The following is a 16,189-nucleotide window of genomic DNA, read 5'->3' on the forward strand; positions in this document are numbered from 1 at the left end:
GCCTGGGCCCTGCCTTTCCCCTCATGTGTGGGTTACAGTGAGCTCCCAGCTCTCCCAGCAGTGCCACAAAGAGAAACTGCTTGGGATCTGCTTGTTTGTTCTTTAGGAAATTAATTTCCTTTGGGGGAGGAAGTTTTTGATTGTACATGGCTGAGTGAGAGATAAATTAACTCAGAAACCATCTTGTCCGCTTTTTGGCTGCATCTTTAGAAAGAAATACTTCATGCTCCAGTGAAACACTGCTCTGCAGTGGGAGGAGGAGCAGGGCAGGAGATCACCTTGGCAAAGTGCAGCGGGTGTCTCAACCATCCCGCTTTTGATCTTCAAAGGTGGTAACGCTCAGTTTGGAGCTCACTCAGCTATGCTATGGATAGCTGCCCCACAGTACATAAGAAGCTAAGCCTGTTCTTCATTTCAGGTTTTTAAGTGCCTGGAGCAGAGAGGAGCACACACAAGTAATTATCCTATCCTGACATTTCAGGGGAAATGGTTGAACCTGTGGGTAACCATTATGTTATAGCCAGACCTGTATACTCGGAGAATGCATTCAATGAAGAGCATGAGAAATTGCACAGATACCATAAAACCTTTTGGGATCACCTGAAACTCTATTTTAGGTAAGGAGATTTTTTTTTTTTCAAATTAGATCTAAGAAACAGTCCTGACTGCTCTTGGACAGCATGAACTCCATCTTGACAGTGTCCGTCACCAACATAGCAAGTGAAAATTCATTCATTAAATTCAATGTTAGATTTTTCTATTGGATTTTGACTGCTGTTACCCTTAGAAGTCTTCCTACACCTGTATCTAAGGTAGCTTCTCTTTTTCTGGGCCCTTGGCAGCACAGACTCTAGGAAGCCCTTACTGCACCCTTTCAGTACTTAAAGGAGTCTTACAAGAAAGACATACTGAGCTTTTTACCATGGCCTGTTGCAGCAGGACAAGGGATGATGATTTTAAACTAAAAGAAGGTATATTTGGACTGGATATCAAGAATAATTTTTTTGTGATGATGGTGGTGAGGTACTGGCACAGGTTGCCCAGAAACATGGTGGATCCCCTCTCCCTGGAAATGTTCAAGGTTAGATTGGACAGGGCTCTGAGAAACCTGACCCAGTGGGTGGCATGCCTGCTTATTGGAGTGGGGGGTTGGATTAGATGGCCACAGAGGTTCCTTTCCAACCCAGGCCATTCTAGGGTTCTATGAGACTTTGGTTTGGAAAGGACCTCTGAAGGCCACTGGATTTACCTTGAAGCATAGAAGGCAGTGTAGGTTGATCAGGGCTGTGTCTGGGTGAGATTTTGACTTCTGGCATCCAGAACCTGAATCCTTCCCCTTTCCTCACCTCTCTGAAACAGGCTGCAATTCAGGCAAGCTGTTCACTGACAAAATTTTGTCCCCTTGTGCCTTTGCAGCTGCTCCCCACAAAGGGCCAAAAAAATTGCTTTGCGTTTGTTTCCAGTCGTTTCGTGGCTGCCAGCGTACCGCTTCAGGGAGTGGATCCTGAATGACATCATCTCTGGCATCAACACGGGGCTGGTGGCTGTGCTGCAAGGTACCTTGGGGAAATGTGTGTCCGGACACAGCCTGCTAAGCCAAGGCACTGCTGGCTTCAGCCTGCAGCACACACGTCACCTTCCCTGGGCCTCTGTCTCTGCAGGTCTGGCCTTTGCTTTGCTGGTGAATGTCCCCCCCAGTTTTGGACTCTATGCAGCATTCTTCCCTGTCCTGGTCTATTTTATCTTTGGCACATCGAGACATATCTCAGTGGGTAAGTTCAGGCACACCACCTACCCTCCTCACTGATGAAGAGCAACATGCTGCCTCTTCAGATCTTTTAACAAGTGCCTTGTGCTGCTCAGGTCCCTTCCCTGTCCTGAGCCTCATGGTGGGAGGAGTCGTCACCAGGCTGGTCCCTGATGACAGCACTGGAAATGGCACTTCCACAAATACCTCAGCAATAAATGATGAGAGGGTGATGGTGGCTGCATCTGTAACCTTCCTTTCTGGGGTTGTTCAGGTTGGTAAATGCATGTGTGTGTGCACACCTATGTGAATAGACGGAGGGTGGCCTGACCTTCCTCTCTGGTTTCTGCTGTTGTAGTCACCAAAGTAATCCTCTTCCACTTTCCATGCAGTGACCCTGGCTCACTGATTAGGAGACATCTCTTCCCTCCAGTGACCAGGCACTCACATGTGCTGTGAAACCCTTGGTTTTGCACAGGCCTGAGCCCACAGCCCACAGAGCTGCAGCCTACACCTACAGCAAAAAACAATCTGCTGGATAGGAAAAAAATAGCTGTGAAAGTAATGTGAATGATGCAGATGCACCAAGGGTAGTACAAACTCTGCCTTGCAATAGTAAAATATTTCGATTTGTTTTTTAAAAAACCCACTTATCCTTACTTCCTAATAAAGGATTCCTACAGTTCCTCCCTAACATTCTAATATATTTGCTGCTTCATGAAACCCTTGTACCATGTGAAAATATAGCAACTGAAAACCCTAGAAGTAAGGATGTATATTTTAGCTGTAAAATAAAAAGAATGGGTTTTAACTGCTGCAGCAGTTACTCATACTAGTATTTTGCTCTCTGTTGCTATATGTCAGCTTTTGTTGTAAGTCTGGTGATGGTACATTCCTTAATCTCTGGATGGATGGGATGAGGTGAAAATCTTTGCTTTCATTAAATATGGCTGTCTTTCTTTCAAAGATTGCTTAAAACCACAAATGAATCCCACTGACATATGCTCATTTTGTATTTCAGTTGCTTCTGGGAATTTTCCAGTTTGGATTCATCGTTATTTATCTATCACAATCATTAATCAGTGGTTTCACAACTGCTGCAGCTATCCATGTTTTGGTATCTCAGCTGAAATTCATGTTTCAGCTATCTGTCCCTGGATTTAATGTACCATTTGGCATCATCTATGTAAGTGCTAGGTGTTCAGTATTTGCTAATGCTATTAATGTACCTGGGATGTATTTCTGACTGTGTATCACAAGGCAGTAATAATAACTCAGCAAAAAAATGCAAAGCACGAGGAAAAACAAGAGAAAAATGAGAATATGTTATTAGTACTTAGCCAACCTTTTAATTTATTACCAAGCACCAAGTTACACCACATTGGCATAACTAGATAATATTTACTATTTTGTGTTGGTGTATTTCAATTAAGCATTCAACTCTGCCTTAAGGATTTAATTATTCATTTTTACTGGACTGATTTATACATATTTAATTTGCATATGACTCTGTGAGGGCTGTTGGATGAGAAAGGAGGGACAAGAAGAACAGGAGGGAAGGAGTGGAGAAAGGCGCCTACCCAGCAATGCCATTGCTCACATTTCCTATCACAGACTTGCCTGTGGTTCCAGCCCTCCCTCAGGGCCAAATCTGGAGGAGAGGGTCACAAGTTTGTGGAAAAGGTCTTTTGCAGATGCTTTATCATTTGGCAGATGCACATACATTCAGGGGGCTTGCAGTCCACATGATCCCACAGGGAATAAATCCCAAACTGCACAGTCCTTAGAGCTGCTCAGATACAGGTTCTTCCGGAAGGGATAGTGATACTGTGCCAGGGCACAACTGTTTCTGAAGCACCACATGTCTCTTCCTCATTCTGCAGACTTTGGAGAGCGTTTTCAGCCAGATCACAAAAGCAAACGTTGCTGACCTGGTCACATCACTGATTGTCTTGCTTATCGTGTTCGTGGTGAAAGAAATGAACGATCGATACAAGGAAAAGTTACCGGCTCCCATCCCCATTGAACTCCTTGTGGTGAGTCACTTCCTTTGATTTTGCAACTGCTCCATGTTATGACTCAGGAAGCAGAGTTTTAACTATTTCTTCTCCTTTTATCCACTAAGTTATGCATTATCATTTTACCGATAAAGAAAACTTTACAGCATTCAGGAGTTACTGTGAGATGCTTTAGTTCCACATAGCTGTTCTTAACTGAACATATCTGTGGTGTTATCAACTATGATTTTTTTCTTTGGACAGTATAGGCTCTGACAGCAGCCAGCTGCAGTCTCACAGCTGTGGCCCCTCTGCACCACACCTGCAAGAAGCTACTGAAATCCTGGATATCTGTGGCCACACACAAAATTATTTTGCCCTCCAGCAGCAGAAGTTTTGCCCACTCTGAGCAGCAGAGGGGTGGAGGAAGCTTCACAGGGGCAGCAAGCCCCTGAAATCCTGCAGGATGTAAAGACTCAAGCAGCACTTGTTTTCCCCTAGAGTCATTACAGCACCTTGTTAGAACATACCTGGTTTACTGGGTGGGATGATCTCTGTTGTTAGTAAGATATTCTGTTACAATCTGTGCGATTTGTGAATGTAAACCCATACCTGTTAGGTCATTCAGGAATGACATCTGAACAGCAAAGGGATGGGAAAACTTGGGGCATAATTCTGGCACTAGTGATGAGGCTGGACAGTGTGTAAGAAAAGGAAGGTAATGGTGCTTAATAGATTCTTCACACTCTTGCTTTAATGTGCCTAATGGAGATGTTGTTTATTATCTTTCAGACAATTTTAGCAGCACTGATTTCCTATTTTGTCAACTTGGAAGAAAAATTTGATGTAGCTGTTGTTGGAAAACTAGAGGAAGGGTAAGTGACTTACAATTCACCAGTGGAGCAAGACGTTCTCTTTAGTTCGGCAGCGTCGAACGAGTTCAGCTCTGTCTCTGATTAAAATTATCTGCTTCATCTTCTTCTGTAGGTAAATAAACATTTTTCTCTCAATGATATGATACAGTTTCAGTACACAAAAGTTACACTTAGAGCACATCTCCTACTTATCAAGGAGAACACTGAGACATGAAATAACTGTGTACTTCACTTTCTGAGATAGCTGGTGAGCAGGAGGTTGATGTTTGTCCTTTTAATTGAACTACTCACTCCTGAACTCCTCCGTTTCCCTCACAGCACATGCACAGTTCAGCAGCCACCACCAGCCCTGGGAAGCTGCCAGGACACTGCACAATCCTCCTTCCTGGCCCCACGACCAGCTATCAGCATCTCTTCAGCACCATTGTCCTCCAGAGGCCTCAACATCTGCCCATCCAGAGCTATATCCACATAAAGATTATGGATCTGCAAAAGACCCTTAGGCATCTCCTTAATGAGTTGAGGTTTTTGTTTTTCAGGTTTCATGCACCTGTTGCACCTGATGCAGGCATCCTCCAGAAGTGCATTGGAGATGGCATTTCCATTGCAATCGTTGGGTTTGCAGTAGCCTTCTCCGTGGCTAAAGTGTATTCCATCAAGCATGACTACCCGATAGATGGCAACCAGGTAGGCAATAACACAGAGATCAATATACTGCATTCATCAATGAGAAGTAAGTCATTTTAGGAAAGCTTTGCCTTGTGATTAACTGTCACAAACCAGCTCTTAAGAGCAATGTCTTTTATTTTTATTTCAGGAGCTAATTGCTTTTGGGCTGGGTAATATAGTTGGTGGATCATTCAAGGGATTTGCCTCCAGCACTGCTCTGTCAAGATCAGGTGTGCAGGAGAGCACAGGAGGCAAAACACAGGTACAGAAGACAAGTCGTGATGACATTTAGTGAAAGACAGCCCTTTTTTTCCCAGCTAACCATCATGCCTTTGGGCACTTATTCATTGTGGAATTGTTCTCTCATGCAGATTGCTGGCATTATCTCATCTGTCATTGTTTTGGTTGTGATCTTGGCCATTGGGTTTCTCCTGGCACCGTTACAGAAGGTATTCACTCGTTTCATCTAATGTTTCCTCCTGCTTCCCAAAGACAGGGCTGCTCTCTGAGCACACCGAATGTTCATAGACTTCAGTGGGAGCCAAAAAGGTTTGAAAAGCTTGGTTCTTCTTCCCACGTTATGCCAGAAAGGACCCCTACATGTGGTCCCTCAAAGGGAACACAAGTACCCAAACACCAAAAACCAACTTTCAGGTGCCAAAAATAAGTGAGATTTACAGCCTCAGTGAGACACCTGCACTGCACCATAGTGCAATGTTGGGTGTTCCAACAGCAGTGTGCACTGGGAGCAGCTCCCTGGCCTTTCAGCTGCACCTTGGCCCTATTTGTATGATCTTTTAATTCCTAATGTTTTACATTTCCTTTGCTTACTTAAACAAGGAACATGTATTTTGGTCTTTTTAACAGTCAGTCCTTGCATCTTTGGCTCTTGGCAATTTGAAAGGAATGCTCATGCAGTTCAAGGAAATAGGCATCCTCTGGAGAAAAGACAAGTATGACTGTGTGAGTTTCTCAAGCATCAGAAGTTAAATGCTCTGAAAAAGTAATCTATCACACAAATGTTCTTTTTTTTATCCCAGTTTTACTTCACTAAACAGTAAGTACGATATTTGCATGCCTTTTTTACTGGTATATCCCTTGTTAATGTTTTCCATTTTGTCCCATTTATTTGGAGTCAATTCTCACTCTTAACTTCATTTTCATCCATTTCATAAAAATCTATTAAAATAGTGCATTTTATTAAGTCAAATAGAGAAGACATTTACAGAAAATGTCTAAATGACAGAAAATATCCAAGTATCTACTGCATTGACTAAGCATTGGGGACATTTCTCACAATCACACAATGTGTCATATGGAAGATACACAGCAACAAATAAATGAAAACTGGGACTTGAAGGGTCTACTCCAAATGGTAAAGCTTGTGGCTAGAGAGCAGGACTTGTTACCTCTCACAAAATTTAAGGCTCACAAATAGTTCCAGGCCTCAGTTTTTACAGCCATCAAATAGTTATTTGCCCATGAAAATGCTTTGAGCTCTGTGGCTAAAAGTTATTCAGCATTACCTAGTAATTTATCAGTCGTGTACACTCACAGCACCTGTATTTGCACACTTACAACTCTCAACTTTACAGATTTCTGATTTACTTCTAATCTTGCCTTTCTGCTGGATTTTCATCAGGTTCTTGACATGTTTATAACGTTGCCATCCATTGTCTCCTTACAGGTTATATGGGTGGTGACTTTCTTATCTGCCATCTTTCTTGGCCTGGACATTGGACTGGCAGCAGCTGTGGCATTCCAGCTGCTGACTGTGGTGATCCGCTCCCAGATGTGAGTATTTCTTCAGTGCAATGGTATCCCAGGGCCTCCCTCTGTACAGAGAAGGGCAACAGCCCTGTCTGTGCCTTGGTCTGTCCAGCAACTGTGCATGGAAAAACAATTTACAGGTGTAAACCTTTGGATGTGGGGTTTGCCTAAGTGTGCCACCCCAGCTGAGATGGTTTCATTTGATCCTGTTCCATGTGGGACACAAATAACTGTGTGTGTGTTTGTTCACAGTCCAAGCTGCACTGTTTTGGCCAATGTTGGGAGAAGCAACATCTACAGAAACAGGAAGGATTACACTGATGTAAGAAATGTCTCATTTCTTTTACCACCTGCTGCACTTGTGTTTCTATAGCAAACATTGCCACTGGCACTTTTGCTTCACTTTACAGATCTATGAGCCAGAGGGAGTGAAGATTTTCAGATGCTCCTCTCCAATTTTCTTTGCTAATATCGAATTCTTCAGAGAGAAACTCATCACTGCTGTAAGTGTCTGGGGCTGTTCTGAATTGTGTGAAACATTATGGTGGATACAGTTTCCCAATAATTACTATATATGCAGTCATTCCACAGTTCAAGGGTGAATTTTCTTTATACTGTTTCCACTACTCTAATATAACATGTATATGTAATATAAATGCCTGACTCATGCTGTACTTACACCAAATCAATGTCTGTACCATACATATAACATAAAAATATATATTTCAAGAACAAAGGAGTGTAAACATAGATAATATAAAGGAAATTTTGTTTTATTTTATTTTAGTTTATTTGTTCTTGTACTATTTACACACAATAAATTCTAGTTTACTTGTCTTGGCCCAAGAACATAACCACAACAGTCAGAAGAATGCCAAATGGAATCATCCTCTCAAAGAGATCTTAACATCTTTCATAACAAACTGGTGAATGCAGCCAGTGTTTCCATAGCCAGCACAGAGATCCAGGACCCCTGAGCCCCCACGGTGTGAATGAGGCTCACCATCCCCAGCCCAAACACAACTTGCACCATAACCTCCCCCTCCTGCTGCTCTTAGTGGGGAGGTGATAGGCAGTGACTCCCTGAGCACTCGTAATAAAGCAGTTTGTTCTTCACATGAGGGACTGACCCTGGCACAGGAATGGGAGAATCTGACACATTTGGTTCTCCATGTGCTTGGCTTTCACCTCAGAAGATCCTGAAGCTTTCTTTCTGTGAGTGCAGATGTTCACACCACTCTTTCTCTACAAATACAGATACTTCTAACACCTTTCTCCTCTACACACTAGATGGATGAGGCAGAAGACTTGCAGGAATTTATTATTTTATCCTAATTTTATTATTAGCCTAATTTACCTGCCATCTAATTTTATTAATACCAGCTCAGAGTTTCAAGAAACATATGCAGGCAACTTGATAAAATCTGGCTTTCTTCTTCAGGAAAAAGAGTGGTTGACTGACCCACGCTGCAGTCAGGAGGCACAAAGCAGATACAAACCATGAGCTCTCAGATCTTGGCCACCCCATAATGCAGATGAGCAGGAGATGCCAGCACTGTGCCAGCCTGCTGGAGTTGCTGGCCTGCCACTGGAGATGCACAGCACTGTCACTGCTGTAATGCTGTCCATGCTGGTGTCCTAAAGCAGAACAGATAGCCCTGCCTCATTTGCAGCCATTCCCACAGACATCCTTACAAACTGGAATGAGCCCTTGCTTGAATTTGTGAAAAGTGGCAGACAACATCAAGTTCAATCTATGGTCATCATGACTGTAACAAAAACCTTATGGGATGCTTTGTCCTTTCCCTGCTGTCACAGAGGGGTTTTTTTGTTTAATTATTCAAAGTGCTGCTTTTGCAGGTTGGCTTCAACCCTCTGAGAGTCCTGAGGAAACGCAATAAAGCTCTGAGGAAGATCAGGAAGATGCTGAAGAAAGGAGAGCTGCAAGTGACACCGGTATGTCAGGCAAGCCCCCGGGTGAGGGGGGAGCTAAGCAACCAGCTCCCTGTTTTACATGGCAGAGAAGGGCCTATAGCCTCCCTTCTTAATCAGACATACTATTCCCCAAGTTGCCACTTTGTGACATAAACACTTTTAAAACCCAAGATTTTAAATGGCTCTCACAGTTAGACCTACAGATTTACCATGGGCAGATCTTATGCATGTCCATAGAGCTTTGTTTGGCAACAAATAACAGATCAGATGCCACAGAAGTGAATGTCTTTCTGCATTAATGGTAGGATAAAGCTGGTTTTCTCCCAGCTCAAATCCTGCATGCCTTTTGGTAACTTGTTCAAAAATTACTGAATTAAAAATACGTCTGGCAACTGGCTTCAGGAAACAATAAAAAGCCATCATTGATTATGACCATGATTAAATAATTTCCATGTTTCTCCAGACAAGGGAGAAACAGAACTTTTCAGGTGGTCCCTGCTCTGTCTCATGGGAAGATCAGTTGTGCATTGCCTTCACTCTTGCCCTTGTGTGAGAAGTACCACTACCCTGGCTGGGTATTAAAGAAAAGAACTAATTAGGACATTTTTCTATGTCAACACAGAAGGGCTTGATTTGCATGGCTAACCCTACATATGAGTCAGAAGAAGAGTTGGACAACAACAAGATAGAGGAGCTGGACCAGCCCACCATCATGACAGACTTGCCCATTCGGATCAACTGGAGCACTGACCTCCCCCCTGGCATCACTGTGCCCCAGGTCAACATCCACAGCATCATTCTGGATTTCTCATCAGTGTCCTTCCTGGATTTTTCTGCCATGACAGTCCTCCGAAAGGTAATCACAATTCATGAGGCAAACAGTGATCACATGAGAGAAACTCTTACAAATGCAGTTACACTTGAGGGATACACAGGAGCAAAAGGATGGTGCCCAGAGGGACAGGAGTGGGCCCACCTGAACCTCATGAAGTTCAACAAGGCCAAGTTCAACAAAGTGCAAGGTGCTGCAGGTGGATCAGGTCAATGCCCAGTATCGATACAGACTGGGGAATCAATGGATTGAGAACAGTTCTTGAGAGGAGGAGATGAGGATTCTGGGGGATGAAAAGTTGGACATGACCCAGCAATGTGCACTCACAGGCCAGAAAGCCAATCATATCCTGGGCTGCTTAAAAAGAAGTGTGACCAGCAGGTGATTCTTCCCACTCTCATGAGAGATTCTACTCCACTCCCATGAGACCTCACCCGAGGTAGGTGACCAACTGTGGGGTCACCAACACAGGAAAGACATGGACGTCTTAGAACAGGTCCTGATGAGAGCCATGGGAAGGACCAGAGGGCTGGAGCACCTCTCCCATGAGGAAAGGCCGAGAGAGCTGGAGTTGTTCAGCCTAGAGAGGAGAAGGCTATGAAGGCTGTACTATTGAGTAGGGCCTTTCCATACTTAAAGGAGCCTATGAAAAAACATGGAGAGGGACTTCTTACAGGGTATACAGTGACAGGACAAGAGGCAATGGCTTTAAAATGAAAGAGGGCAGGTCCAGATTAGAAGAAATCTTTTACTGTGAGGGTGGTGAAATACCGGAACAGGTTGCCCAGCGAAGCTGTGGATGCTCCATCCCTGAAACTGTTCAATGGCAAGTTGGATGATGCTCTGAGCAACCTGCTCCAGTGTTAAGTGTCCCTGTCCAGGGCAGGGGTTTGGAAAAAGGTGGTCTTTAAGTCACTTGCAACCAAAACCATTCTATGATTCTATTCTGTGTTTGTAGTCTGCTTCTTAAAGGCATTGCTACATGGACTGGAAGGCCTGTGGAAAACCTTGAGTTTATGCAAATTTGAATGTGCATTTTCTATAGAAAATGTTTAGGAAATAGTTTAAATAGTCAATATAAATTGTCTTGGAATTAAATTGTTGGCTGTGGTACCCTTTCTTCACCTGGTAAGATTTTGGGAAGCTTTGCAGAAATGTAGATGTGAAATGTAGTTTTAAACACCCAGCTGGAGCTGGAACATTGGAGTTCCATTTCAACTCCTGCTTTTGCTTGCCCAGATGACCTTGAACAAAGCAAAAGGCACAACATTTTCAACAGCAGCAGCTGCAGTTAACAGTCTGGAGACACAGAGGGTGTGTATTTCCATAGGAACTAAAGACCCACCATGACAGTGGGAATTCTAGTTCTGCTCAAGTTCCCAGTTACAAAAATCTCCCCCAGAAGATTGTGAAGTATTTTTTTTTAGTTTCATCATGTATCATGTAGATACAACAAAGTCATACAACTTATGAAAGATCACCTGCTTCTCTGTGAGCTAAACCTTTTCAATACTGCCTCTTTTCAAAAGGCTTGGGCACCCCTGTCTGCAGCCATGTGAAGAGATTGTCCTGCCTCTATGTGCAACAGAGTTTGAGTCTAGATCCACTTACCATCATAGATCTTAAATATCATAGAGTGGTTGGTATGTTTGCTGTGGCTAATCACTACAGTGGCAATCAGCAAGCCCAGCAGAATCTAAATGGTGCCTCCTTCTGGTTTAACAGACTTTGAAAGAGTTTGTCCGGCTCGACATTGACATTTACATTGCTGGGGCATACGGTGAGTACTGGCCTTTGCTTTGGCATCACCACAGATGTCTCATCCCCCTGCCTCCCCTGCTGACCTCTGAGTATGGCTGTGGAGGATCACCCAGTTTTACCTTCCAGTCTTGGATAACTGTCGCAGACATCTTTTATGAAAAATCCTTTCTTTAGGATTTTTCCTCCTGAGAAGCTCAGAGGCCTCAGGAACAAAATGTAAACATTGGTTATCTGCTGCTGTGGAATGCAACAGGTGCATCTGTGATTGGGCCATGTTGGATGTTTGTAATTAATGGCCAATCACAGCTCAGCTGGCTCAGACAGAGAGCCGAGCCACAAACCTTTGTTATCATTCTTTCCTATTCTATTCTTAGCTAGCCTTATGATGAAATCTTTTCTTCTATTCTTTTAGTATGGTTTTAATGTAATATATATCATAAAATAATACATCAAGCCTTCTGAAACATGGAGTCAGATCTTTGTCTCTTCCCTCATCCAAAAACCCCCGTGAACACCATCACAGATAGCAAACAGGTCCCACTAAATGGGAAATTCACCCTCCCATGCTGTCCCCAAAAGGCTGGGGCCATGTGTGATGGCTCCTTTTACCTATGGCCACTGCTGTGTGGTACAACTCTGGGCTGCAGGACCCTCCATCATGCACCCTGGGCTAGGCATTGAATAATAAAAGGGGCTCAAATTCCTTCCTGTCTGGCATAGAGCAGGGAACTACTTATGGGCATTTATGTTCCATCCTCTTGATATCCATAAAGCCATCTAGTAAATAAAACAGTGCATTATACCGGCAGCTCCCGTGTTCACTCAGTGGGCATGCTCAGGATACACAATTTCTTCGTTTTTAAGGCCTGCAGGTCACTTGTCTTTGATTTTGTTCACTCACAGACGGCCTCCTGGACAAACTGGAGAGAAGTGCATTTTTTGATGAAGAGATTAAACCATCCATGTTTTTCCTCACCATTCATGATGCAGTTTTACACATTTTGCTGAAGAAGGACATAGCCAACTCCCCCAAATTAAAGCTTGCTGAGGTAACACCACAGTCTTCATCTTTCCTTACTTTATTGCCTTTCCAGTATTGCCAGGCTCCCTGCAATGCCCTGCACAGCTATAGCAGTGTGTGCTACCTGTCTCTATTTTCAAAAAGATAGTCATTAAATCTCAGCTGGTCTCCAGTCAAACTGAAGAACAAGAGTGGCTCCTGGTTCAGGTGTGTGGAAAACCATTTGTGAAAGGAGTGAATAATCTCCACTGGTGTCTGGCCTGGCTGTGGACTTCAAGTCATGTCTTTGGGAAGAGCACAGTGCCCATCCACCATCCACCATCCACCTCTGTGGTCACCCACCCAGCAGAGACTGCTCAATTTGCTGCAGTGGCTCTTGAAAGGCAGACTTTATGCTGCTTGTACATAGGCTTTCCAGCCCTGTCTGTCTTCAAAAGGAGTGCTAAAGTAGTGCGGACAAATTAGTACCACCAGATTTGGTAATGGCCTTTCTGGGAGTGTTCTTAAATCAAGAGCAAGAAAGGATCCTGTATACAATGAATGTGTTTAAATGTACCAGACCCAGAATGCTGCTCATGTGGAAACAGTTCCCACTTAACTGAGCTGTTCCAGATCTTCCGCACTGACCCAGAGATGCGGTGGAGGTCATAAAAGCCTGACAAGTGAGAGCTTCCTTTCTTCCATGTCAACATCCCAGGCATGTTCCAGAGATTTAAAAATCAAGACCTTCTTTAATGTGAAAAAATGGTGAACAGAAAAAGAAAAGCAATCCGTTTCCTAACCCACAACTTCTTGTGCTCGTTGCAGGAGAAGGGTAGAAGCAGTGACTATGCGATCATCCCCAGGAACGGACTGCGCAACCGGGAGTGCACAGTAAGCTCTGGCTATGGCCCTGTAGACAGTGTAGCCCAAAAGAGCTGCTCATGGGAATGGCTAGGTCAGATAAAAAAAGCTTCTTCATACCTGAGCTCTTGTGTCAGCCCAGGCAGAAAGCCACCAGACAGTTACTGATGGGATTTGGCTTAGGGCAAAGCCTCACGGGGTGAGAGGGATGGGGTTGGCTCTCGAGCCTTGCGGTGTGCACGGGGCAGAGGGAAGGCAGGCAAAGGCTGCCTCGCCACCTGCCTCACCTGGCTGCCTCGCCTTCCACCACAGCTCCTCCATGATAAAGTCACTGGTAGAATGGCCCTGTGGCAGAGAAGTCAACCTTAGTCCAGTTTATCTAAATGTCTCAGGCAGAAGGGGAGTCTGGAGATGGAGATAAGGAAGGGACACATGCAGCATTTCAGCACAGACAAGGACAGTATCCAGCACAGGCAACCCTGTGAGGAGGAAATGTCAGACCCCAGTCTTCCCACCCAAATGTTTTAGGGGATCAAATACTTACACATCATTTACCAGATGACACCTACCATGGCTATTCTTTACAGAATGTGGAATTTTTTTTTTTTATTCCCTACAGATTCCAACAGAAACAAAATTTTAGACGTAACTTCCTAAGTATAATATCCTCCAGCAACGCAATGTCAGAGAAGATGAATGTGTGATGAGCATGAAGACAGAAGGATGCTTTTAAATACCTTAAGAAGGATTTACTACATATAGTTATGTTCCAGGCTTTGAAATGGGCTTGTTAGTCTTTATGTGTCTCTGTATGTATAAATGTATTTATATATACATATATATATATATATTTATATAGAGAGGCTAAAATCACACAGATTTTCTTATTTCATACCACAGTTTGTAGACAACCTGTACAGTTACTTGAGAATCTATAAATATTTGAAATCTTGTATTGGATACCACAGAATAACAGTTAGGACTGATATTTTATCTTCAGCATGTATATAGCTTGAATAAAGTTTTCTTGATGGTTTGTAAGATATTTAGTAGACTGAGTTAAACTTGCTCTCAGCTTACTACCACAAGCATGAGCACAGTGTACATAGTGACTAATGTATCTAATTATGAAGATTGTTCAGGAAAGACACAGGTTTTTCAGATCAAAACAAGATTCATTGATTTGGACTGGGCTTGTGTAAAGTGCACAAGGGAGGATACATCTGTCGTGAACCATTGTACATACACAGAGAGTGACCCACATGGTTTCAGTGACAGTGTGTGCATTTGCCCATGCACCATCAGGGTAGCTCAGTCAGTGAGACCAGCCTGTGACAGACACTGCCCCAGGAGGGGCTGGAGGAGCTGTGGGCGTGGAGCTCCAGGTGGGCAGGATGAACTGCCTGGATCTATGGACACATGGGCAAACAGCTTCAGCTCAAAGAGTCTACTCTGATACTCTGCACAACTGCTGCCAATTAACCCCTGCTGCAAGTCTAAAGATTGAAGATGAGCTACATCACAACTTCCAGAGGAGAACACCCAATGCCCACAGTGACAGAACTTTTAATTTCTTATAGCAAGTGCTAGAGGTAGAAAAATCTTCAGCCTAGAGGGAAGTGGAACCATTTCTGGAGTCTGAAAGAAACAGCACTCTGAAATCACAAGAGTTTTTAGTTTTCAAAGCCTAGTTTTGGCTTTCAGTCAAGTTGGGTGGCCAAAAATGTGCATTTGGACTTGAACAAGGGCTGATGGGAAAGTGTTCTGCACTACAGTTTTTCTCTTCAGAGTATACAGATGTTAAAAACAAAATCTGTTAAATATTTTAATCTTTTTTTTAATTGTTTTTTTTAATCTGGAGTTATCTGATGAGAACCAAGCTGGGAGTCAGTATTAAAATTGAAGAGATGTTAAATATAGAAAGAATTAAGAGAGCTTGAAGACAGAAGTGGACAAGTTCAGCTTTCAGGAAACACTCATGCATTTGCAGATGGATAACAAGCTGTGCTTCTGTGGTGGGTGATCACGTGCCTGCCCTGGTGTGGGAGACGTGGCCCTGGGTGGCATCAAGAGATGCTGCTTCCTGCAGACACCATGGGGAAGGTGAGCAGCTGCTCACACCAAGCACTACTCTGCTGATTGTGCTATGGCAGATCCACTGTCAAGTACTTGTTGTGTGCCAGATACTCAGCACAGCAGTGCCTGAAGACAGGTGCAATTAGCACACTGCCAAAGTGCCCTTCCAATGCAGCCTTCCAAAAAACATAGAGTGAAACACAATAGATCTTTCCAGAACAACAAAGTTATTTGGACACCACAATATAAAAAAGACATTAAACTATCAGAGAGTGTCCAAAGGAGGGCAGTGAAGATGGTGAAGGACCTTGAGGAGAAGCCACATGAGGAGTGGCTGAGGTCACTGGGACTGTCCCGCCTGGAGGAGACTGAGGGGAGACCTCACTGCAGTTACAGCTCCCTCATGAGGGGAGGAGGAGGGACAGGCCCTGATCTCTGCTCTGTGGTGACAGTGACACTGAGGGAACAGCCTGAAGTTGTGCTGGAGGAGGTTTAGATTGGATATTAGACAAAGGCTCTTCCCCAGAGGTTCTTTGGGCACTGGAACAGGCTCCCCAGGGCAGTGGTCACAGCACCAGCCTGACAGAGCTCAGGAAGTGTTTGGACAGTGCTCTTGGGCACATGGGATGACATGCAGGGATGGTGCTGTGCAGGGCCAGGAGC

The 16,189-nt window shown here is 43.9% G+C and overlaps 1 protein-coding gene across 2 annotated transcripts; it reads left to right on the forward strand.

Annotated features, from left to right (window-relative positions):
- Positions 1-401: 401 nt before the first annotated feature.
- Positions 402-15,070, forward strand: SLC26A3 (solute carrier family 26 member 3). Of its 2 annotated transcripts, XM_026790341.2 has the most exons (20): positions 402-617; positions 1,417-1,556; positions 1,662-1,772; positions 1,864-2,021; positions 2,769-2,933; positions 3,631-3,783; positions 4,537-4,619; positions 5,159-5,306; positions 5,437-5,550; positions 5,660-5,737; positions 6,156-6,251; positions 6,976-7,082; positions 7,311-7,380; positions 7,469-7,561; positions 8,919-9,014; positions 9,616-9,849; positions 11,551-11,605; positions 12,490-12,635; positions 13,415-13,480; positions 14,070-15,070. In XM_026790341.2, the coding sequence occupies exons 1-20, from the start codon at positions 487-489 to the stop codon at positions 14,091-14,093; spliced, it is 2,268 nt and encodes a 755-aa protein (XP_026646142.2). In that variant the 5' UTR covers positions 402-486; the 3' UTR covers positions 14,094-15,070. The 2 variants fall into 2 exon arrangements, with proteins under 2 accessions (XP_026646142.2, XP_074396141.1); XM_074540040.1 differs by lacking the exons at positions 13,415-13,480; positions 14,070-15,070 and having other exon boundaries at positions 12,490-12,790.
- The last annotated feature ends 1,119 nt before the right edge of the window (positions 15,071-16,189 follow it).

This window comes from Zonotrichia albicollis, chromosome 4 (genome assembly GCF_047830755.1).
Source record: "Zonotrichia albicollis isolate bZonAlb1 chromosome 4, bZonAlb1.hap1, whole genome shotgun sequence".
Lineage (NCBI taxonomy): Eukaryota > Metazoa > Chordata > Aves > Passeriformes > Passerellidae > Zonotrichia > Zonotrichia albicollis.